This window comes from Amphiprion ocellaris, chromosome 20 (genome assembly GCF_022539595.1).
Source record: "Amphiprion ocellaris isolate individual 3 ecotype Okinawa chromosome 20, ASM2253959v1, whole genome shotgun sequence".
NCBI lineage: Eukaryota > Metazoa > Chordata > Actinopteri > Pomacentridae > Amphiprion > Amphiprion ocellaris.
The window spans coordinates 32985967-33010432 of record NC_072785.1 but is presented as its reverse complement, the minus strand read 5'-3'; the positions used below and the strand labels follow the sequence as shown (position 1 = coordinate 33010432).

General features: G+C 41.3%; 1 protein-coding gene across 1 annotated transcript in view; it reads left to right on the top strand.

Moving 5' to 3' along the window:
- LOC111587344 (neuronal PAS domain-containing protein 3) overlaps nt 1–23707 on the top strand; it is a 186562-nt gene extending 162855 nt beyond the window's left edge. Inside the window, exons 7-9 of the mRNA XM_055006220.1 lie at nt 8073–8220; nt 9015–9130; nt 17839–23707. Of these exons, the coding sequence (XP_054862195.1) occupies nt 8073–8220; nt 9015–9130; nt 17839–19445 (1871 nt within the window). The 3' untranslated portion in view covers nt 19446–23707. The remainder of the gene's footprint in view (nt 1–8072; nt 8221–9014; nt 9131–17838) is intronic.
- The last annotated feature ends 759 nt before the right edge of the window (nt 23708–24466 follow it).

The window sequence follows — 24466 nt, the reverse complement described above, 5'->3', positions numbered from 1 at the left end:
AATACACACTAACACACACACACTACAATGCACACTCAAATACACGCACTAACACACATTAAACACACACTATAACACACTCAAATACACACTAAATACACACACTACAATGCACACTCAAATACACACACTAACACACACACTACAATGCACACTCAAATACACACTAAATACACACACTACAATGCACTCAAATACACGCACTAACACACATTAAACACACTACAATACACACTATAACACTAAAACACACTACAATACACACTAACACACTAAAACACACACTACAATACAGACACACTATGCAGACACACACACACACATTCAACACACACCAACACACATTAAAACACTAAAACACACTAAACAGAACCACGATGACTTCTGTGTGACTTTGGCTGTTTTTAAGGTTTTTATCCAAACTGTTCCTGGATCAGTTATCAGCTGGATGGAGGGTTTTATATCTGGTAACTGGAACAAACCACAGATCCAGGATCAGCATTAATCTGTTAAATCTAACATTAAACCTGCAGGAAAACGTGGATTTATTCTGTTATCTGTTGTAGTTTGGAGTAAATAATCTTCACCTTATTGCTCTTCTGGGGTAAATAAAGTTTTTTTTTTCTGATTCTCAGACAGACAAGTGGATGGTTGTTTAGTACATTTTTGTTGTGGTCATACGTCTTTTTGTCGCAATTTTTCATGTTTTTGTGGTAATTTTGCATCTTTTTGTGTTGAATTCACCTCTTTTTGTAGTGATTTGGAGATTTTTTGGGGCTATTGAGCACATTTTTGTCACATTTTTTTTCCTTTTGTGGTCATTTTGTCTCTTTTAGTCGAGATTTAGCATCTTTTCATGAAAAGTCATCATATCCCTGGTGATTTTTCATGTTTTTCTGCAAATTTTGCATCTTTTGGTGGTAATTTTACCTGTTTTTGTAGTGATTTGGAGATTTTTGGTTCTATTTAGTATGTTTTTGTGGTGATTTTTGTCAAGATTTTAGTCTTTTGGGGGTACTTTAGCCTCTTTTTGTAGAGATTTAGTCGACCACAAGACGGCGACAAAGTTTACAGTCAAATATAATAAAAATAAAAGAATAAACCCAGAAAGCAGCAGGTTTATCTGTATCTCAGCTGATGGTAACCAGGTTAAATTCAGATATAGAAAGGATTAAAAGACTTCAATGAACTTCAACATTTACAGAAGCTGATCTTCTGTAATAAATCCAGGCAGAAGCTGTGGATGATCTCCTCGTTAAGGCAGCGGTTGGGCTAAACGAGGTGAAGTGAAGGTAGACAGAAGGATCAGAGTGACAGTGAATGAAAGAGAGGAAGAGGAGGAGGAGGTTTAAAGGGAATAGGACTCCTTTAATCTGCTGCAGCCTCAGGCGAGCCTCCAGCGCCGCCTCCTCCTCCTTCATTAGTGTCCGATCGGCTTCACCGGGACGACCAGACGAGTCCTCTGTCGATTCTTTATTGTGCTCTAGAGGGCCCCATAGTACCTGGTTCTATCTACACATCTACTATAACTGGTTCTATCTATATATCTACTATACCAGGTTCTATCTACTCTACCTGGTTCTGTCTACCTGGTTCTATCTACTCTACCTGGTTCTGTCTACTCTACCTGGTTCTGTCTACTCTACCTGGTTCTAGCTACCTGATTCTATCTACTCTACCTGGTTCTATCTACTCTACCTGGTTCTGTCTACCTGGTTCTGTCTACTCTACCTGGTTCTATCTACTCTACCTGGTTCTGTCTACTCTACCTGGTTCTATCTACTGTACCTGGTTCTGTCTACTCGGTTCTAGCTACCTGATTCTATCTACTCTACCTGGTTCTATCTACTCTACCTGCTTCTGTCTACTCTACCTGGTTCTAGCTACCTGATTCTATCTACTGTACCTGGTTCTGTCTACTCTACCTGGTTCTGTCTACCTGGTTCTGTCTACTCTACCTGGTTCTATCTACTCTACCTGGTTCTATCTACTCTCCCTGGTTCTGTCTACTCTACCTGGTTCTAGCTACCTGATTCTATCTACTCTACCTGGTTCTGTCTACTCTACCTGGTTCTAGCTACCTGATTCTATCTACTATACCTGGTTCTGTCTACTCTACCTGGTTCTAGCTACCTGATTCTATCTACTATACCTGGTTCTGTCTACTCTACCTGGTTCTATCTACTCTACGTGGTTCTATCTACCTGGTTCTATCTACTCTACCTGTTTCTGTCTACGCTGCCTGGTTCTGGCTACCTGGTTCTATCTACTATACCTGGTTCTATCTACTATACCTGGCTCTATCTACGGTATGCGGTTCTATCTACTCTACATGGTTCTATCTACCTGGTTCTATCTACTCTACCTGGTTCTTTCTACTCTACCTGGTTCTGTCTACCTGGTTCTATCTACTCTACCTGGTTCTGTCTACTCTACCTGGTTCTGTCTACTCTACCTGGTTCTAGCTACCTGATTCTATCTACTCTACCTGGTTCTGTCTACTCTACCTGGTTCTGTCTACCTGGTTCTATCTACTCTACCTGATTCTATCTACTCTACCTGGTTTTATCTACTCTACCTGGTTCTAGCTACCTGATTCTATCTACTATACCTGGTTCCGTCTACTCTACCTGGTTCTAGCTACCTGATTCTATTTACTATACCTGGTTCTGTCTACTCTACCTGGTTCTATCTACTCTACCTGGTTCTGTCTACTCTACCTGGTTCTAGCTACCTGATTCTATCTACTCTACCTGGTTCTATCTACTCTACCTGGTTCTGTCTACCTGGTTCTGTCTACTCTACCTGGTTCTATCTACTCTACCTGGTTCTGTCTACTCTACCTGGTTCTATCTACTGTACCTGGTTCTGTCTACTCGGTTCTAGCTACCTGATTCTATCTACTCTACCTGGTTCTATCTAGTCTACCTGCTTCTGTCTACTCTACCTGGTTCTAGCTACCTGATTCTATCTACTGTACCTGGTTCTGTCTACTCTACCTGGTTCTGTCTACCTGGTTCTGTCTACTCTACCTGGTTCTATCTACTCTACCTGGTTCTGTCTACTCTACCTGGTTCTATCTACTCTACCTGGTTCTATCTACTCTCCCTGGTTCTGTCTACTCTACCTGGTTCTAGCTACCTGATTCTATCTACTCTACCTGGTTCTGTCTACTCTACCTGGTTCTAGCTACCTGATTCTATCTACTATACCTGGTTCTGTCTACTCTACCTGGTTCTATCTACTCTACGTGGTTCTATCTACCTGGTTCTATCTACTCTACCTGTTTCTGTCTACGCTGCCTGGTTCTGGCTACCTGGTTCTATCTACTATACCTGGTTCTATCTACTATACCTGGCTCTATCTACGGTATGCGGTTCTATCTACTCTACATGGTTCTATCTACCTGGTTCTATCTACTCTACCTGGTTCTTTCTACTCTACCTGGTTCTGTCTACCTGGTTCTATCTACTCTACCTGGTTCTGTCTACTCTACCTGGTTCTGTCTACTCTACCTGGTTCTAGCTACCTGATTCTATCTACTCTACCTGGTTCTGTCTACTCTACCTGGTTCTGTCTACCTGGTTCTATCTACTCTACCTGGTTCTATCTACTCTACCTGGTTCTATCTACTCTACCTGGTTCTGTCTACTCTACCTGGTTCTAGCTACCTGATTCTATCTACTCTACCTGGTTTTATCTACTCTACCTGGTTCTAGCTACCTGATTCTATCTACTATACCTGGTTCCGTCTACTCTACCTGGTTCTAGCTACCTGATTCTATTTACTATACCTGGTTCTGTCTCCTCTACCTGGTTCTATCTACTCTACGTGGTTCTATCTACCTGGTTCTATCTACTCTACCTGGTTCTGTCTACTCTGCCTGGTTCTGGCTACCTGGTTCTATCTACTATACCTGGTTCTATCTACGGTATGTGGTTCTATCTACTCTACGTGGTTCTATCTACATGGTTCTATCTACACTACCTGGTTCTATCTACTCTACCTGGTTCTGTCTACCTGGTTCTGTCTACTCTACCTGGTTCTATCTACCTCGTTCTATCTACTCTACCTGGTTCTGTCTACCTGGTTCTGTCTACTCTACCTGGTTCTGTCTACCTGGTTCTGTCTACTCTACCTGGTTCTATCTACCTCGTTCGATCTACTCTACCTGATTCTATCTACTCTACCTGGTTCTGTCTACTCTACCTGGTTCTGTCTACCTGGTTCTATCTACTCTACCTGGTTCTATCTACTTTACCTGGTTCTATCTACTCTACCTGGTTCTATCTACTCTACCTGGTTCTGTCTACTCTACCTGGTTCTATCTGCTCAACCTGGTTCTGCCTACTCTACCTGGTTCTGTCTACTCTACCTGGTTCTGTCTACCCTACCTGGTTCTATCTACTCTACCTGATTCTGTCTGCTCTACCTGGTTCTAGCTACCTGATTCTATCTACTCTGCCTGGTTCTGTCTGCTCTACCTGGTCCTAACTGCTCTACCTGGTTCTATCTACTCTACCTGGTTCTGTCTTCTCTACCTGGTTCTGTCTACCTGGTTCTACCTACTCTACCTGGTTCTATCTACTCTACCTGGTTCTGTCTACTCTACCTGGTTCTAGCTACCTGGTTCTATCTATTCTACCTGGTTCTGTCTACTCTACCTGGTTCTGTTTACCTGGTTCTATCTACTCTACCTGGTTCTATCTACTCTACCTGGTTCTGTCTACTCTACCTGGTTCTATCTTCTCTACCTGTTTCTGTCTACCTGGTTCTGTCTACTCTACCTGGTTCTATCTACTCTACCTGGTTCTATCTACTCTACCTGGTTCTGTCTACTCTGCCTTGTTCTGGCTACCTGGTTCTATCTACTATACCTGTTTCTATCTACTATACCTGGTTCTATTTACTGTATGTGGTTCTATCTACTCTACGTGGTTCTATCTACCTGGTTCTATCTACTTTTCCTGGTTCTATCTACTCTACCTGGTTCTAGCTACCTGGTTCTATCTACTCTACCTGGTTCTGTCTACTCTACCTGGTTCTGTTTACCTGGTTATATCTACTCTACTTGGTTCCATCTACTCTACCTGGTACTCTCTACTCTACCTGGTTCCGTCTACTCTACCTGGTTCTATCTACTCTACCTGGTTCTGTCTACCTGATTCTGTCTACTCTACCTGGTTCTGTCTTCTCTACCTGGTTCTATCTACTCTACCTGGTTCTGTCTGCTCTACCTTGTTCTGTCTGCTCTACCTGGTTCTATCTGCTCTACCTGGTTCTATCTACTCTACCTGGTTCTGTCTATTCTACCTGGTTCTGGCTACCTGATTCTATCTACTCTACCTGGTTCTGTCTACCTGGTTCTGTCCACTCTCCCTGGTTCTATCTACTCTATCTGGTTCTGTCTACTCTACCTGGTTCTAGCTACCTGATTCTATCTACTCTACCTGGTTCTGTCTACTCTACCTGGTTATGTCTACTCTACCTGGTTCTATCTACTCTACCTCGTTCTGTCTACCTGGTTCGATCTACTCTACCTGATTCTATCTACTCTACCTGGTTCTGTCTACTCTACCTGGTTCTTTCTACCTGGTTCTGTCTACTCTACCTGGTTCTATCTACTCTACCTGGTTCTGTCTACTCTACCTGGTTCTGTCTACTCTACCTGGTTCTATCTACTGGACCTGGTTCTTTCTACTCTACCTGGTTCTATCTACTCTACCTTGTTCTGTCTACTCTACCTGGTTCTAGCTACCTGGTTCTATCTACTCTACCTGGTTCTGTCCACTCTTCCTGGTTCTGTCTACTCTACCTGGTTCTGTTAACTCTACCTGGTTCTGTTTACCTGGTTCTGTTTACCTGGTTCTGTCTACTCTACCTGGTTCTGTCTACTCTACCTGGTTCTAGCTACGCTACCTGGTTCTATCTACCTGATTCTATCTATTCTACCTGGTTCTATCTACTCTACCTGGTTCTAGCTACCTGATTCTATCTACTCTTCCTGGTTCTATCTACTCTACCTGGTTCTATCTACTCTACCTGGTTCTGTCTACCTGGTTCCTTCTACTCTAACTGGTTCTATCTACTCTACCTGGTTCTGTCTACTCTACCTGGTTGTCTACCTGGTTCTGTCTACTCTACCTGGCTCTATCTACTCTACCTGGTTCTGTCTACTCTACCTGGTTCTGTCGACTCTACCTAGTTCTTTCTACCTGGTTCTGTCTACTCTACCTGGTTCTATCTACTCTACCTGGTTCTATCTCCTCTACCTAGTTCTTTCTACCTGGTTCTATCTACTCTACCTGGTTCTATCTACTCTACCTAGTTCTTTCTACCTGGTTCTGTCTACTCTACCTGGTTCTATCTACTCTACCTAGTTCTTTCTACCTGGTTCTGTCTACTCTACCTGGTTCTATCTACTCTACCTGGTTCTAGCTACTCGACCTGGTTCTATCTACTCTACCTGGTTCTATCTCCTCTACCTAGTTCTTTCTACCTGGTTCGGTCTACTCTACCTTTCAGCAGGTAAACAACAGGACGGGTCCTCTGTGGAGTCTTTATTCTACTCTAGAGGCCTATCGGAGGTTTAAGCTGGTTTTTACTACTAACCTAATTTCACATCTTTGTATGGTGACTTTGTGTCTTGTTGTAGTGATCTGGAGATTTTTCGGGGGCTATTTATTATGTTTTTGTCAAGATTTTTGTCTTTTTGTGGTAATTTTGCCTCTTTTCATAGAGATTTAGCATCTTTCATGGTAATTTTTCATGTTTTTGTGCTAATTTTTCATTTTTTTATGGTGGTTTTGGGTATTTTTATAATACAGTAGTAGTTCTGTCTACGCTACCAGGTTAGTAGGTATAACCAGGTTGTCTGTAAACCAGGTGTTTACCTGAACCGGTAGTCAGAGCTGCAGAACTGGATGAATGTCTCAGATTTATGTCACTATTTTACTGGTTTAAATTGTTTTTGTTGACAATAAAACTTCTAGTTCTGATTTAAAACAACCACAAAGAGAGAGAGTGTCATGGTTGTGTATTAGTGTGTGTCGTGGTTGTGTAGTTCCAGTCTGTGTGTATTTGTGTGTCTAACAACGGAAGGTCACCCTCAAGGTCATGTGATGTGAATCTGATGTAAACAGTTTCTCCTCCTGGATCTGATCCAGAGTCAGCTTATTCTGTCAGTTTAAACTAAACTGATCCAGAGTCAGTTTATTTCTAACAGGTTCTACACTCTTATAGGTCCCTACAGACACAAAGAATCTGTGTGTTTTGTCATGATTTGGAGATTGTTGAGGCTGTGGAGCACTTTTTTTTTGTCTTTTTGTGGTAATTTTCCCTCTTTTAGTAGAGATTTATCATCTTTTAATGACGATTTTTCATGTTCTTCTGCCAATTTTCTATCTTTTTGTGGTGAATTTGTGTCTCTTTGGAAACTTTTCATTATTAAATGTTTCTTCTGCTGCCATTTTTATCTAATTTAGGCATCACTGAGTTCTTTTTTTAAAGCTGCTTTTTGTGTCACAGTAAAAACTTTATAATAATACAGATTTTTTTTGTTTCTGTGTTTATTGAAGTAACAAAGATTTCTTTCTTAATTTAAAAATGGATTAAAAACACAGTGTCGACCAAAGCTGTGAGGATTTTACTGTGATTTTACAGGAACGTTGTTCTGATGAAATGTTGTGGTCAAACTGCATTCTGGGAAATGATGTCCAGTATTAGTCTGTTGCTTTAAACCTGCTGGAGATTAATGAAGACACATTTACAGACAGGACACAGTGTGTGTGTGTGTGTGTGTGTGTGTGTGTGTGTGTGTGTGTGTGTGTGTGTGTGTGTGTGTGTGTGTGTGTGTGTGTGTGTGTGTGTGTTTGTCCTGTCTGTAAATGTGTGTGTGTGTGTTGTGATGAATGGCGGCTGCAGCTCTCTTCCAACTGATGATCCGTCCTTCGTTTCCTGTCTGTGATGAACGAAGTCTGAAAGTTTGACACAAACATCAAATAAAATACCAAAAATACCAGCAATATCAACACAGGCTAACCTTCTCTCTGTGTGTGTGTGTGTGTGCCAGTGATGAACAAAGGTCAGTGTGTGACTAAGTACTACCGCTGGATCCAGAAGAACGGCGGCTACATCTGGATCCAGTCCAGTGCCACCATCGCCATCAACGCCAAGAACGCCAGCGAGAAGAACATCATCTGGGTCAACTACGTCCTCAGGTCAGGGGTCGCCACGGCAACCGTCTCCTTACACCACAGCAACCGTCTCTATACACCATGGCAACCGTCTCCTTACACCACAGCAACCGTCTCTATACACCACGGCAACCGTCTCCTTACACCACAGCAACCGTCTCTATACACCACGGCAACCGTCTCCTTACACCACAGCAACCGTCTCTATACACCACGGCAACCGTCTCTATACACCATGGCAACCGTCTCCTTACACCACGGCAACCGTCTCTATACACCACGGCAACCGTCTTCTTACATCACGGCAACCGTCTCTATACACCACGGCAACCGTCTCTATACACCATGGCAACCGTCTCTATACACCACAGCAACCGTCTCTATACACCATGGCAACAGTCTCCTTACACCACGGCAACCGTCTCCTTACACCACGGCAACCGTCTCTATACACCATGGCAACCGTCTCTATACACCACGGCAACCGTCTCCTTACACCACGGCAACCGTCTCCTTACACCACGGCAACCGTCTCCTTACACCCCGGCAACCGTCTCTATACACCACGGCAACCGTCTCCTTACACCATGGAAACCGTCGGTTTAACTGTTGATTATTATTGTGAAGAAAATGAATAAAATTTGTTTTGTTTCTGTAAAGTTTGCAGTAAATTATAAATTGATGAATCATGAATATAATATTTAGCTTTATGTTTTCACCTTTTAATCAGGATTCTGGTTCATATTTGTTCATAAGTTAATAATAATAATAATAAGCTGATATGAGACTGAACTCCTGTTTTCTCTGCATCTCTTCAGTAATCCGGAGTATAAAGACACTCCCATGGACATCGCTCAGCTGCCAAGCCTGCCAGAGAAAACCTCCGAGTCGTCAGAGACCTCCGACTCCGAGTCCGAGTCCAAAGAAAACTCAGGTGGGTGAAAAAAAAAATAAAGACGAGCAGCTGGAATAAATCGGGGAAAGACAGAAGGAGAAGAGAAACACGAGCTCTGAGCAGAATATCGTTGTTTTCTAGTGTTTTCACATCCAGACTGAAGCTGTTTGGGGCTATTCAGCTCGTTTTTTGTCATGATTTTTATCTTTTTTCTGTAATTTTTCCTCTTTTAGTAGATATTTAGCATCTTTTCAAGGTGATTTTTCATGTTTTTGTGGTAATTTTGCATGTTTTTGTAATGATTTAGCATCAGTTTTGGAGATTTTAGGTCTCTTGGTGGGAATTTTGTGTGTTTGTGGTGATTTTGCATCTTTTTATTACAATTTTTGTCCTTTTGTGGTAATTCTGCCTCTTTTCGTAGAGATTTAGCATCTTTTCATGGTGAATTTTCATGTTTTTGTGCTACTTTTACCAGTTTTAGTAGTGATTTAGGTTTTTTTGTAGTGATTTGGAGATTTTTGGGAGTGGATTATCTTATTTTTGTTGTGATTTCACATCTTTTTGGCACGATTTTTGTCTTTTTGTGGTAATTTTCCTTCTTTTAGTAGAGATTTATCATCTTTTTGTGCTGATTTTTCATGTTTTTGTGCTAATTTCACATCTTTTTATTGTGTTTTTGTAATGATTTAGCTTCACTTTTGGAGATTTTAGGTCTCTTGGTGGGAATTTTGTGGGTTTCTGTTGTGATTTCAGATTTTTTGTTACAATTTTTGTTTTTTTGTGGTAATTCTGCCTCTTTTAGTAGATATTTAGTCCCTTTTCATGGTGATATTTCATTTTTTCTGTGCTAATTTTGCATCTTTTTATGGTGATTTCATCTTTTTGTATTGATTTGGAGATTTTTGCATATGGTTTAGCCCTTTTTTGTCATGATTTCACATCTTGTCAGGATTTTTGTCTTGTTGGGGTAATTTTGCCTCTTTTAGTTGAGATTTAGCATCTTTTCACTGTGATTTTTCATGTTTTTGTGCTAATTTTGCATCTTTTTATGTTGATTTTGTGTATTTTTGTGGTAATTTGGAGATTTATGGGGGCTATTTGGCATCTTTGTCTGGTGATTTCACATCATTTTGTCACGATTTTTGTTTTTTGTGGTCATTTTGCCTCTTTTAGTTGACATTTAGCATCTTCTTATTGTGATATTTGATGTTTTTGTACTGATTTTATGGTGATTTCATCTCTTTTGGTAGCGATTTGGAGATTTTTGGAAGTGATTTAGCACGATTTTTTTCTTTTTAGGTTAATTTTGCCACCTTTAGTAAAGATTTAGCATCTTTTCATGCTGATAATTTCATGTTTTGGAGCTATTTTTGCATCTTTCTGTGGTGAATTTGTGTCTCTTTGAAAACTTTTCATTATTAAATGTTGCTTCTGCTGGTATTTTTATCTAATTGAAGCATCATTGATTTAAATATGCTCTTTTTTTAAAGCTGCTTTTTGTGTCACAGTCACAATTCTTCCAGCTCATCCAAACACTACAGAACGTGTAAATCTGTGTTATTCCTCTTGAATATTTGGTGCCAGAGAGTCTCTGCCAGGCCGAACGGTCACGAATCCAACAGCTGCAGGGATGAAAGCTGCTGGCAGCCGCGAACGGCCGCCAAATGACAAAAAGATAAAATACGGCGGAGCTGCATGATGCCACGAAACACCAGAAAACACCACAAAATACCACAAAATACCTGCAAACTCCACAGAAACACCTCGAGAAAGAAAAACCCACAAAGCTCAAAACAGAAAGGAACCCAAAAACCCAACAGAAAAACAGATGAGGCCAAAGATTCAGTGACGCCAGATCAGAGCTGCAGCCAGAATTCATCCATCAGAACCAAGTACGCTGGGAAATAATGAAAATATTCACAGTAGTTCATCACAATAGTATAGCAGGAGGAGATTTAACGTCCGTAACAGGCAGGTTTTTAGGATAAATTCTGTAATTTATAATGTGGTTTTGTTCCAAAGAATTTATGCTTTCAGTGTTTTTATATTTTATTTTATAAAATCACTAATTACATTTCATCTGGTTCATCTTTGTACAAAAAAACACAAAAGGTGAAAAATACGACAGTGAGACATGAAAAAACAGCAAATATTAACAATACAGATGCTTTTTTAATGCTGAAGCTGGTATAAAGTGGATATAGTTCACTACAAAGGAAATAATAGACTAAAATCTGTAATTTTACAAATAAATACACAAAAATATGGATAAGATTACAAAATAAGCTGTGGACTTAAATTTCTTTAAAAAAACATTAAAACCTGTAACTGTGGATAAAGATTCAGTTTTTTTACAAGTATTATTATTATTATTATTATTATTATTATTATTATTATTATTATTATTATTATTATCATTATTATTTTACATGAATAATCTGTTAAAATACAAATATTTCCTTCATATTTAATGAAGAAAACATCTAAATTAAAGTTTAACTCGGTAAATATATTAACAAATGACAGAAAAAGAGGAGGTAATGACATTCGTATTTTGCGATTTCCCTGAAATAACAAATAAAATAAAATGAAATAAAATGGAATAAAAGAAATATATTAGATCATAGAATTATAAAATAAAATAAAAATAAAATAAACTAGAATGGAATGAAATAAATTTAAAATAAAATAGAATAAAGTAAAAATAATTTTAAAAAATTAATTCTTAAATGTTAGCAGATAGTGAAAACATTTAAGAAATGAAGTAGAAAATAAGATATCCATATAAATATAAAACAAAATAAAATATAATAAAAATAAAATAAAAGCTAATAAAAGATAAAATATTAAATAAGATTTAATTAAATTAAAATTTGAAATTAATAGAATGAATTAAAACTAAAATAAAGTAGAATAACATAAAATAAAAGTGAAATGAAATAAAATAGAATAAAATAAAAATAGAATCGAATAGAATAGAATCAAAATAATATAAAAGTAAAAATAGAATAAAATTAAAATAGTTAAAAATTAATTCTTTGTGCAAATGTTAGCAGAGATAGTACAAACATTAAAAATGAAGTACAAAATAAATATCTAGAATAAACCAGATAGATAGACATAAATATGAGTAACATTCTTCACATGTTGGTAGTTTTGCACAGATTTCTATATAAATGGAAATATTGACCGAAGTATTAACTGTGTACTGGTTTTTATGTAAAGTAGAAAAATACCTGCACATGTTGTAGATATGTACAATAAATAATAATTCCTCTGGACACCAGAACAGGACGATAACCTGACGTGATCCTGTCCCTGCTGACAGATAAATCAAACATCAAAAAACATCATTTCTACGTTTCTGAAGGAGACAAAGCTCCACCTAGAGCAGAATGTTATCAGCTGCTCCCGCCTGTGTTTCCTCTATGAGGTGTCTGCCAGCTGTTCTTCTAGCTGGAGGACAGATCCTGGTCACTGGAGGACAGATCCTGCTCACTGGAGGACAGATCCTGGTCACTGGAGAACAGATCCAGGTCACTGGAGGACACATTGTGGTCACTGGAGGACAGATCCAGGTCACTGGAGAACAGATCCAGGTCACTGGAGGACACATCCTGGTCACTGGAGGACAGATCCAGGTCACTGGAGAACAGATCCAGGTCACTGGAGGACAGATCCAGGGCACTGGAGAACAGATCCAGGTCACTGGAGGACACATTCTGGTCACTGGCGGACAGATCCTGGTCACTGGAGGACACATCCTGGTCACTGGAGAACAGATCCTGGTCACTGGAGGACAGATCCTGGTCACTGGAGAACAGATCCAGGTCACTGGAGAACAGATCCAGGTCACAGGAGGACACATTCTGGTCACTGGAGGACAGATCCAGGTCACTGGAGAACAGATCCTGGTCACTGGAGAACAGATCCAGGTCACTGGAGGACAGATCCTGGTCACTGGAGGACAGATCCTGGTCACTGGAGGACAGATCCTGGTCACTGGAGGACACATCCTGGTCACTGGAGTCCACATCCTGGTCACTGGAAGACAGATCCTGGTCACTGGAGGACAGATCCAGGTCACTGAAGAACAGATCCTCGTCACTGGAGGACAGATCCTGGTCACTGGAGGACAGATCCTGGTCACAGGAGGACACATCCTGGTCACTGGAGGACAGGTCCAGGTCACTGGAGAACAGATCCAGGTCACTGGAGGACAGATCCTGGTCACTGGAGGACAGATCCTGGTCACTGGAGAACAGATCCAGGTCACTGGAGAACAGATCCAGGTCACAGGAGGACACATTCTGGTCACTGGAGGACACATCCTGGTCACTGGAGTCCACATTCTGGTCACTGGAAGACATATCCTGGTCACTGGAGGACAAATCCAGGTCACTGAAGAACAGATCCTGGTCACTGGAGGACAGATCCTGGTCACTGGAGGACAGATCCTGGTCACAGGAGGACACATCCTGGTCACTGAAGGACAGGTCCAGGTCACTGGAGAACAGATCCAGGTCACTGGAGGACAGATCCTGGTCACTGGAGAACAGATCCAGGTCACTGGAGGACAGATCCTGGTCACTGGAGGACACATTCTGGTCACTGGAGGACACATTCTGGTCACTGGAGGACACATCCTGGTCACTGGAGGACACATCCTGGTCACTGGAGGACACATCCTGGCCGGCTGCTGCAGGAGGTGTCCGGCTTTGGCTCCAAGTGGCACGAGGAGCTCTACAGCGGCGAATTCTAAAATGAGATATCTGACCTCCGACCTGTCGGGGTGTAATCTAGCAGAGCCAGAGAGGAACTGAGCAGGAGCATAAAAACAAACGGAGGAAAAGCTGCTTTTATTCCTGCAGTGATGAAGCTCCAGCAGTTAAACCAGAACAACTTGCTGCACCATGAAACACCTCAGTAGATGGTTTCAGATATTTACTGCAAAGAATATTAACCCTTGTGTCGTCCTGTGGGTCAAATTGACCCATTTTAAAGTTTGAAAATGTGGGAAAAAAAGTATATTTTCACAGTTAAAGTTCTGATGTCCACATTTTCAACACTTTTAGGAAATCTTTGAACATTGTTTAGTGGGAAAAAAGAAATGTTAAAAATGTTTCTTAAGAACATTCACATAAAAATCAACCAAAATCCAGTGAATTTCGCTGGATTTTGGTTGATTTTTTTCTGAATATTCTTAAAGAAAATATCAGAAATTTTACTGATATATATGGAATCACTTTAGATATTTTTAGGATTTTTTTGGAAGATTTTTACTCATTTTTTGAAAATATTTACAAAAACTTTGCCAAATTTGGGGTATTTTTTCAAAATAAAACTTTTAAGGGAAACTTTTAAGGAATTATCAGAATTTTCTTCCTGAAGGTTTTGCAAATTTTCTGAAATTTTGGGAATTTTTTTGCTGATTTTTTGGATTTTTTTCAGACAAGGAAACAATATTTTGGTGCCCATAAATGAAGACAGCAGGAGGGTTAATACAGTTTGGTTTGTTTAGAGATGACATGAACGCATCTCTTAGGTCAGATTTAGCAGAAATAAACATGTTTATTTCACCAATCTATGCCAAAAAATCTCACAAGAACAACCTGCTGCACCAGGAAACACTTCATCAGATGGTTTAGTTTGAATATTTTTATGTCTCTTATTCGACAACCTAAACAACACATTTAACTACAATGAAGATTTACACAAACCTGCTGCTGAACTGTCTCCATTAAATCCACCTCCTGTAGGTTCAGTAAAAACCACAGCAAGCACAAAAACACTAAATAAATCTGAGCTTTGTGTTGTTAAAGATTTACCGTGACGATAGGAGCGAACTGGAAAACCCTGCTGTAGGGAGACCGACTGGACGAGCAGAAAACATGGAGGGACGAGCAAACTAAATCCAACAGATTCACGCTTTAACTACACGCCAAAACAAACCCTTTCAATAATATTATCTGAAGTTACCAATGTAAGGAAATTCAAATATCTGAAAGGTTATTTTACCACAGAGTGATGATTCTGGCATCAGATATAGATAAAATGATCCTTTCATTTTCTAGAATTTGTTTTGCTGATATGAGCCTTAAAGTTTACCCAGAATGCACTTTTTATAGTTTTCTCTGGTGAATTATCAGAAAACAGAAGAAGATTCTCTGGTCTGATGAGATTAAAATGGAGCTTTTTGTCCGTTAGACTAGATGTCATGTTTGACAGACATAAAATAGCATCACAAATACACCATAGACACTGTGAAGCACGGTGGTGGCAGCATCCTAATGTGAAGCACGGTGGTGGCAGCATCATGATGTGAAGCATGGTGGTGGCAGCATCATGATATGAAGCACGGTGGAGGTAGCATCATGATATGAAGCACAGTGGAGGTAGCATCATGATAGGAAGCATGGTGGTGGCAGTGTCATGACGTGAAGCATGGTGGTAGTAGCATCATAGCAACTGGACAGTTTTCAAGAATCTCAGATAAATTTACAGTCATTTCAGAACATTTTGAGTCAATTTGGTGAAATTTCAGTTGTTCTGGACAAAGGTTAGGTCATTTTGGACAGGTTTTAAAATATTTTTTGATGAATTTTGAGCAATTTTGGTGAAATTTTAGGTAATTTTAGACAATTTTTGAGTAATTCTGGACAATTTTTGAGTTATGGATTGATTTATAAATCATTTTGGAACATTTTTGAATCATTTTGGTCAGATTTCACTCATTTTGAACAGATTTTCAAGTCATTTTTGCCAAATAGAACATTTCTTGAACCCTTGAATTTCCAACTGTATTCGCTGTTTTGTCCTCGTCTCCCTGAATCTCTAAACTAAGGTGTTTATCTGCTGGACTGATGAAGTTGTGAGGTTCAGAAATGATAAATCTGGACCCACGTCTATGGACTTCAGGGACCTGAAATGTTCTAAGTGAGCCAAAACTTAAAGACTGGAAGCAAGAAAGGAGAACGTCTCCTGGAGAAAATTCTAGAGTAGACCTACCAACAACTGGAGAAAGTTCCACAGTAGACCTACCGACAACTGGAGAAAGTTCTAGAGTAGACCTACCGACAATTGGAGAAAGTTCTAGAGTAGACCTACTGACAACTGGAGAAAGTTCTAGAGTAGACCTACCGACATCTGGAGAAAGTTCTAGAGTAGACCTACCGACAGTTGGAGAAAGTTCTAGAGTAGACCTACCGACAATTGGAGAAAGTTCTAGAGTAGACCTACCGACATCTGCAGAAAGTTCTAGAGTAGACCTACCGACAACTGTTAGGATCACTAATTAATATCTTTGACCCACCTCTATGTACTTCAAGGACCTGGAACTCTGGAAATGTACACAGTCTGAAGGTAGCTTCATTAAATATGCTGAAGATATCGTCCATAAAGTAAATCTTATGATTCAGAGGAGGTCAGGTGGGATATTTTTTTTATAGATTCTATAGATATTTTATGGTCTCTCCCTCCTGACGAACACTGATATGTGTGATTTGTGGTCCCTTCCTGGGGAAACTCGGGTCCGTTTTTGACTCCCAGCCTGAGAATAAATCTGTTTTGCTTGGACAGAGCAGCTAATGGAGATAGCAGGTTTCCCCTCCAGACACAGCGATTGAGTTGACATTTGTGCGGCCGTCGGGGAGCGTGTCGCTGCCAGCTGCTGGCCTCAGCGTGTTCTGGCAGCCGTCGCTCTGGGTGTGTGTTGGGAGTGTAATGGGCCGGACAGCGCCAACATGCCTGAACAGCAGCAGCCACAGATACCCAACACACAGCGGCAGGAAACACAACACGTGGAAAACCTGTCGGCAAAAACGAACACCTGAGCCACTGTGCACAGGCATTCAAATACACAGAATGGACAGAAGATTCCAAAATTCTTATTATTTTACATAAATAGACTATTAAAATACAAATATTTCCCTCATATTTAATGGAGAAACTCTTAAATTCCAGTTAAACATGGTAAATATATTAACAAATGACAGAACAAACTAAATTAGTTCTGTAATTTTCCATAGATTTGTTTATTAAATGAGAGGTATCTTGTATAATAACAGATTTATTGTTTTATATATATATTATAGGTAAATCTGGAATTTTTTGGACATGTAAATATCTTTCATTCAGCACTAAAAAATATAAAAAATACACATAATCTTTATTTAATTTTTAAAGTCACTAATTACAGTTAATCTGATGCAATAAAAACATACAAACTAGTGAAAAATATGACAGTGAGACGTGAAAAAAACAGCAAATCCTTATAATACAGACGCTTTTTTAATGCCGAGGCTGGTTTAAAGTCTGGAAGACTGGAAGCAAGAAGGAGAACTTCCTATGTAGAACATTCTAGAGTATACCTACCGACAACTGTAAAGATCACTGATTAATATCTGGGGCAACGGTCTCTGGACTACTGATCAGAAGGTCAGAGGTCCAAGCCCTGATGTGGCCACTGTTGGGCCCTTGAGCAAGGCCCTTAACCCTTCCTGCTCCAGGGGTGCTGTACCGCGGCTGACCCATCGCTCTGACTCCCCCAATTGGGGAGATATGCGAAAATCAGAATTTCCCCTCGTGGGATTAATAAGGGATAATAAAAATAAAAATATCTTGTTCTGCCAATGTCTTTCCATGAGTTGAGTTTGGGTCCACATAGTCCAAGCCTCGACAATTCTTAGATTCTTGTTTAACTGGTTTATTTCAGCACTTTTAACCAACTTCCTCTTTCCTCCCAACAGACAATGAGAAGTCCGAGGGGAAACCGGGCCACCAAGCAGAACACAACGAGGATCCAGAGGCCGGCAGCAAACATCAGCAGCAGCCCGGCCAACCACACAGCTCCTCCGAACAGGAGATGAAGCGTCAGGAAGAAGAAGACAGTTCGAGTAACCCCGAGAGCCAAGACAGCGACGACAGTCTGGAGCCTTCAGATGGAGGAGAGGAGGTGGAGGAGGCCAGAGGAGGTGGAGGAGTAGGTGGTGGAGGAGGAGGCCGGCTGGGAAGGTTAACTGGACTGGGAGGACTGGGAGCACTGGGTGCCATCAGTGGACTGGGAAACCTAGGAGGGCTTCATATTAAAGTGGAGCACTATGGAGAGGGGGAGGAGGTTCAGCTGCACAACTCTCAGACGTCTTCATCGGAGGAGGAGGAAGAGGAGGATGAGGATGAAGAGGAGGAGGAGGACAGAGGCATGCAGGACTGTGACAGTGCCAATGCCGGAAACAAGCTCCAGAAGAGGAGGAAGAGGAGGAAAGTGCAGAAGTGGGACGGATCCCGAAGCAGGAGGCTCCGTCTGTCCTCGACCACGCCGAGTCCTGTAGCGATGGGAGATTCCACGCCGCTGGTCGACCAATCCCAGACCTCCTCTGCCCACCTCCTCACCGCCTCCGGATCCCCAAACAGCGCCGGTGCAACGTCTTCGGTTCGTAAGATCAAGACCGAGATGGCGGAACCGATCAACTTTGACAACGACAGCAGCATCTGGAACTACCCTCCCAACAGAGAGATCTCCAGAAACGAGTCTCCGTACAGCATGACGTCCAAGCCGGCCGTCCCTGGCAGCCATGAGACCTTCCCCTCCCCGCAGGGAGGCTCACTGCAGGTCACCATCCCTGACTCCGTCCTGACGCCTCCTGGAACCGAGGGGGGAGCAGGAGGAGTGAGGAAGCCTCCCTACAACGGGAGCTCAGCCCCTTCCTCGGCTTCCAGCGCTGCCAGTTTAGCTCCTCCCTCCAGCGCCTCCTCTGCCGACCCCCTGTCGCCTCCCCTCTCCGCTTCCCCCCGAGACAAGCAGCAGGGCACTCCCACTACCACCTCCTCCTCCACCTGCTCATCCTCCTCCTCGTCCACTACTTCCTCGTCGCTGCTGTACTCCGGTGACCTGGAAGCGCTGCAGCGTCTGCAGGCGGGTAACGTGGTGCTGCCGCTGGTGCACCGGGTCACCGGGGCTCTGGCCTCCACCAGCACGACGGCCCCGCGGGTCTACACCACCGGCACCATCAGGTACGCGCCAGCTGATGTCACTCTGGCCATGGCACAAGGCAACCTCCTCCCCAACGCTGCCATGAACTTTGTCGACGGCTCAGGATTCGGCCTGGACCCTAAGACGCCCATGGAGATGCTGTACCACCACGTCCACCGGCTCAACATGTCGGCAGCCGCAGCTGCCGGCCCATTTGTCGGATCTCCAGCTGCCACGGGAGGCAATGGCACCCTGGGAGGCCAGATGCCAACGGCGGCCAATGTTTTCACCACAGCGGAGGGACTTTTCTCAACGCTGTCGTTCCCAGTGTACAGCAACGGGATCCACACCACGCAGACGACTCTGGAGAGGAAGGAAGATTAACGCAAAACATCCAAGACCGCATTACTGTGTTTCCGGAATCAATAACTGTGTCCAAACAAAGAATAATCACTAGTAAAAACTGAACCTATGAACTTGTTTTACCGACACGGTGCAGCACTGTGTTTCCGAGAGGGGAGAAAGGACAGGATGACTGACAGATGTACTCTAGCACTTTGAATCTGAGCAACTGAGCTTGTGTAACAGGCATGAATGACCCTCTTTTCTATCTTTTATCTCTCTTCATCCTCTCCTCCTCTCTGTCTTTCTCTTTGCTCCTGTTTCTTGCGATCAGCAATGTTTTTCTCTCGAAAAAATGAACAAAAAACTGACTATTCTTTATTGTAAAGAATTCCTTTTTTGCCTACAGAGAATTCATATTGCCTAAGGACTCCGCTGGAGCCTGACGGGGATAATTTTTATTATTTGACATGTTTCTGTTGCGTTTTTATGAAGATGCTGATTGTGTGTATTTAAAGGAGGACGTGCAGGGATTTGTAACCGACTGAAACTCTACGTGGCGTTCCTCCTTAATGTTTCTTGACGTGATCAAGGCTTGAAAAAGAACATTTTTAAACCGGAGGAAGGGGCTGTGTTGCACCCAACTAAGGTCTCAGAGATAATCTTTTGAAAAAAGGTTTTTGAGGACGTTTCTCGATTGAGGGAGTAGTTTAGAGAATTAATGCTGTTTTTTTCCCTTTCATTTCTTCCTTTTTTTAATAAAATATTCTAGCTCAGATTTAATGAATCAAGCATTAAGAAGAAAAACAAAAAAGCAATTTCAGCCGGGTAATGACCTGTGAATTATCGAATGTTACTACTTCCTCGTTTATCCCAGGAGTTTACCTACAGGTCTTGCACCAAACATAACCTCCTCTGCATCTCTTCCCATCTCCTCTGATCTTTCACTACCTGATCTTTAATCTTCCCATCCACATTTCTACAGATTCGTGGTGCTACCGACCGTCCAGTAACCCTGATTCAGCTGGCTGATGTGGGTGCTGCAAACCAACCCACAGCTCGTTGACAGACTGGCTTCTTTTGTGGAGGGGAAACGATTTTGAAGTTTGTTTTCTGACCTTCAGGAAAGTCGGACTCAAAGTCAGTGGCATCGCCTTCATGTTCCACCCTCCACCAGGGGGTGCTCTGCACAGCGACATGGAGACGGTCGGCTGAATTTGAGCCTCTACGGTGTTTTTGTTTGTATGTATTTTCTAAATGAATCACTTTTAATTCTCAGTGAGACTGAGGCTAATTAGCTAGCGTTGCTAACTTGAAAAATGAATGTTGAAAACCTCGACCGGCTCCTGTTTGATCATCTTCTTCTAGGTTTTTTCCTCCTCCTCTTCTTCTTCTTCGTCTTCTTCCTAAACCAGAATCACCTCCACGAGATTTTCCCAAACAATCCACTCTCTTCCATCCCATCGCCGGACCCTGTGATTAAAAAAACACATATCAACAAGGAGATTGTAATAAAGACATGCATTTTCAATCAATCAATCAAACAATCAATCCAATAACATACAAGAAAAAAAGAATACAAGTCTTCTTTGAGGAAGAGAAAAAAATTCACATTCCTTTAAAACAACGTTGTCTTTGTCGTTGTTCTCTGTTGTTTGTTGTGTTTTTTTTCCCTCCCCAGCCTCTGTTGCCAAAAAAAGAAAAGTTTTGGTGTTTTAAAAAGCACTGTGATTCATTTGTAAGTTTTTCTTTCTTCTACTTTTTTGGTAAAAAGAGGAAAAAAAGAATAAGTAATAATAATAATTAAAAGGGTATAAAAACTGTCCATCTTTTTGAAGTCGACAGCCCCGTCTTTGCCATCCCATCATCCTTATTACCCAGTGTGATTAAGCCGTAAAAACGTGTTTCCGATGTGTTTAGTGTCACTGGCTGTCAAAAAGTCTTTCATGGCGACTTCTCTCTGTGTGTGTTGACTATATGCAGTATATACTGAGCTACTGTAGCTGTTTTTGTCCTTTGTCTTCTCTGTGCTCTATCTCTAGTGTTGGGGGGGCGGGGATGGGGCGGTGCTCGATGGGAGAGGGGCGGAGTCTAACGGGATGATCGATATCTCGCAATAAGATGACCTCCCCGCCTCCTCAGTCCGTCCCGTCCTCGTACCTCCTTCTATCTGCAGTCTTAGTGAAACCAGTGGAGGTTCGTGTTCGAATTTCGTGTTTGGTGGCCTTTGCAAAAAAACAAAAAAAAAAAACTTTGTAGAGTCCACCTTTTCTTTCGCTGCTTCCTTTTTGTCTTTGTAAAACCTCTCTTTTCCTTTCTAAATCCTTCTCTCTCTCTGCTATTGCTTTTTGCTGTTGTGTAGTCTTATACGAAACCTCTTTATCTCGCTGTCTTTTCTCTCATAGACGAAAAGATTCTTTAACTAGCTCAAAGGTTTATGGAGCCATGTTTTTTGCCACTAAGGAATTCTGGGAATCGCAGTTTCCGGCTCTTTGCAAACAAAGTATTAAATGACTAATAAATATTTACTCTATGTAGAAGTGAAATTATGGCGAGGAAAAAGCCTCAAGTAGCATTTTAGACGTAGTCCTGGAACAACCACGAAACCCTCAGTCGCGAAACATTTTCCCAGAGTCCCTTGGGGCTTCCTGTGTGCATTGGGTGTATTTCATTGGTTCCCACCAAAACTTGTTGACTTCCAAACTTCTCTCACGGGACAAACTGAGTTAAACAAGTGGTTCAAGGGGGAGAAAAAAAAAATCACAGTAGTCTTTCAGGACACGTAATAAAAAAACGATTTTAAAGATTTCTAAAGAAACTAAAAGAAGAAAAAAATATTTCGCACTATAAATCTATTTTTATAGGTGTTTTGGAAAAACTGAACTGCATGTTTAGTAAGTCGTCGATCAATCCTGCGTTCTTTCGTTCTGTTTTTTGGTTTTCGGTCCAGCAGTTCTTGTGTTTTTTTAGTCTGTCGAGCCCGAGCGGGGACGAGACGGAGGCCCAAGGAGGAATAAAGTCTGTACTGTCAAACCGAGCAGGCCTCCCATCTCCCTGACACATCAGGAAAACAATCTGTGGCGTCTGTGCTTTCTGTGGCCAATCAATGTCTTGTTACTGCAACGAAAAAAAACAAAACAAACCCAGGTTACGAAATTTTGTGTTCGATATGGGGAACGTGATCGGAGCTCCATCGCTGGATCCACTGAATGTTAAAACTTCAGGAGCATTTTGTTTCTGCGCTCCGCTGGATTTTCTACTTTTGGCGGTTTTCGCGTGAAAGCACGGGTGGGCGGGGCTTAACGGACGGCCGCATTTGGCAAAGAGCGAGGGGTGGGACTTAACGAATGGCCATTTTTGGCAAAAAGGTGGGTGGGTTTAATTGTCTGGCGAACAGATGGGGCGGGGTTTCACAAACTGCCATATTTGGTAAAGAGAGGGTGCAGGGCTTCACGAACGGCCATGTTTGGTGAAGAAAGCGTGGGCAGGGCTTAGCAAACAGCCATGTTTGTGGAGGGCATGGTTGTGGCGGCGGTATGGAGGGGGGCGGGCGGGACAACACATCTCAGACGAAACCAGGAAATACACCCACATGTAACAAAAACCAAACAGCCGGTCCAAGCTGTTTCAATGTTTTTTCTGTGTTTTATGTCGAAAAATGAAAAACTTTGCTGGTGATTTTAAAAACTCTTAAAAACCTTAATCACAGCTGCTGTCGAAAATACATAGTGTTTAAGAATTACGAATATTGAAGAATCACTTCATTTACCTGTGAAGAAACTGTGTCTGTGTTTTTAACTATTTCTTGTACAATTATACAGATTCTTTTATGAGGAAACTTGGTGCCAAGTAGCCGAAATATGGGAGAGAGGGAATCTCTTATTATCAATGTTAACAGTGTTATAAAATTCTAAATACAAACAAATTAAAATATTAAAAAAGAGAAAACTATGGTACATTTCTATTTTTTTGTTTTAATCCTTCTCCCTCACGGCAGAGCGGAGAAACTCATGACTAACTGATGCTATCTTTGAGTGCCTGGCTTATTCTTTATTATTATTATTATTATTATTATTATTATTATCATTTTGAAAGACATCTTTTTGAGTTCATTTACCATGAATAATGCTGCAAATCTGAAAATGTACATACTTCATTTTTATAGCGGTTGTTCTTTTCTAAGTTTGCTAGGTTCTCATCCGTTCAGAGGAACATGTCACACACATGGTTGTCTTTCTGTAACCCGGTTTTGACCATCTGACAGGTGCCATATTCATAATAAAAACTTATCTTCGAATTTCTTACTAGATTGCATCATTTCTTCTGTTTGACACATTCAACCATCCTCCGCCTCCTCCTCCTCGTTTGTTTTGACAGATCCCTGCTCAGATATTTTACGTTATATTCACAGAAATTCATGTTTTACACAGAATCCGGGTGGTAATCGTTGAGCTAAGGGGGTGTCCCGGTCCGATCGGAGTCATTTAATATTTATTATCTGCTAATACTGAGTTCAAACCCGCTGCCATCTCCCAGATAATAGACACTTCAACTAGATTAGAGTCATTAATATAAGTGCTGAGGCTCCACAGAAGACGGAGAAAAGCTTCATTCTCGATATGATGTCAGTGAATGGGATGTAGATTTTACTGGGATTTATTGTTTCAACCTGGAATACAAACTTTAACCATTTTTCATGTTGTTTTAACACCATAAAATTGCATGAAAAAAGCCTTCAAAGTGTAGAAAACATACATTAGAAAAGACAATAATACACATTTCAGTATATTACCATTAGTTAAATCAACACAGATTCACTCTGCAAATGTAGTACTAGAGGGTATAAATGTAGTATTAGATTGTATAAATGTAATATTAGAGGGTAACTGTGGTATTAGATGGTGTAAGTGTAGTACTAGACGGTAAATGTAGTATTAGAGGGTAAATGTATTATCATTATTATTATCAGTTTATTTAAAAAGGGACCATGTACAATATAAAACATAAATGTTTCCATTTGATGTATTGCACCAGTTAACTTAAAGCTAATTTCCATCTGCAGT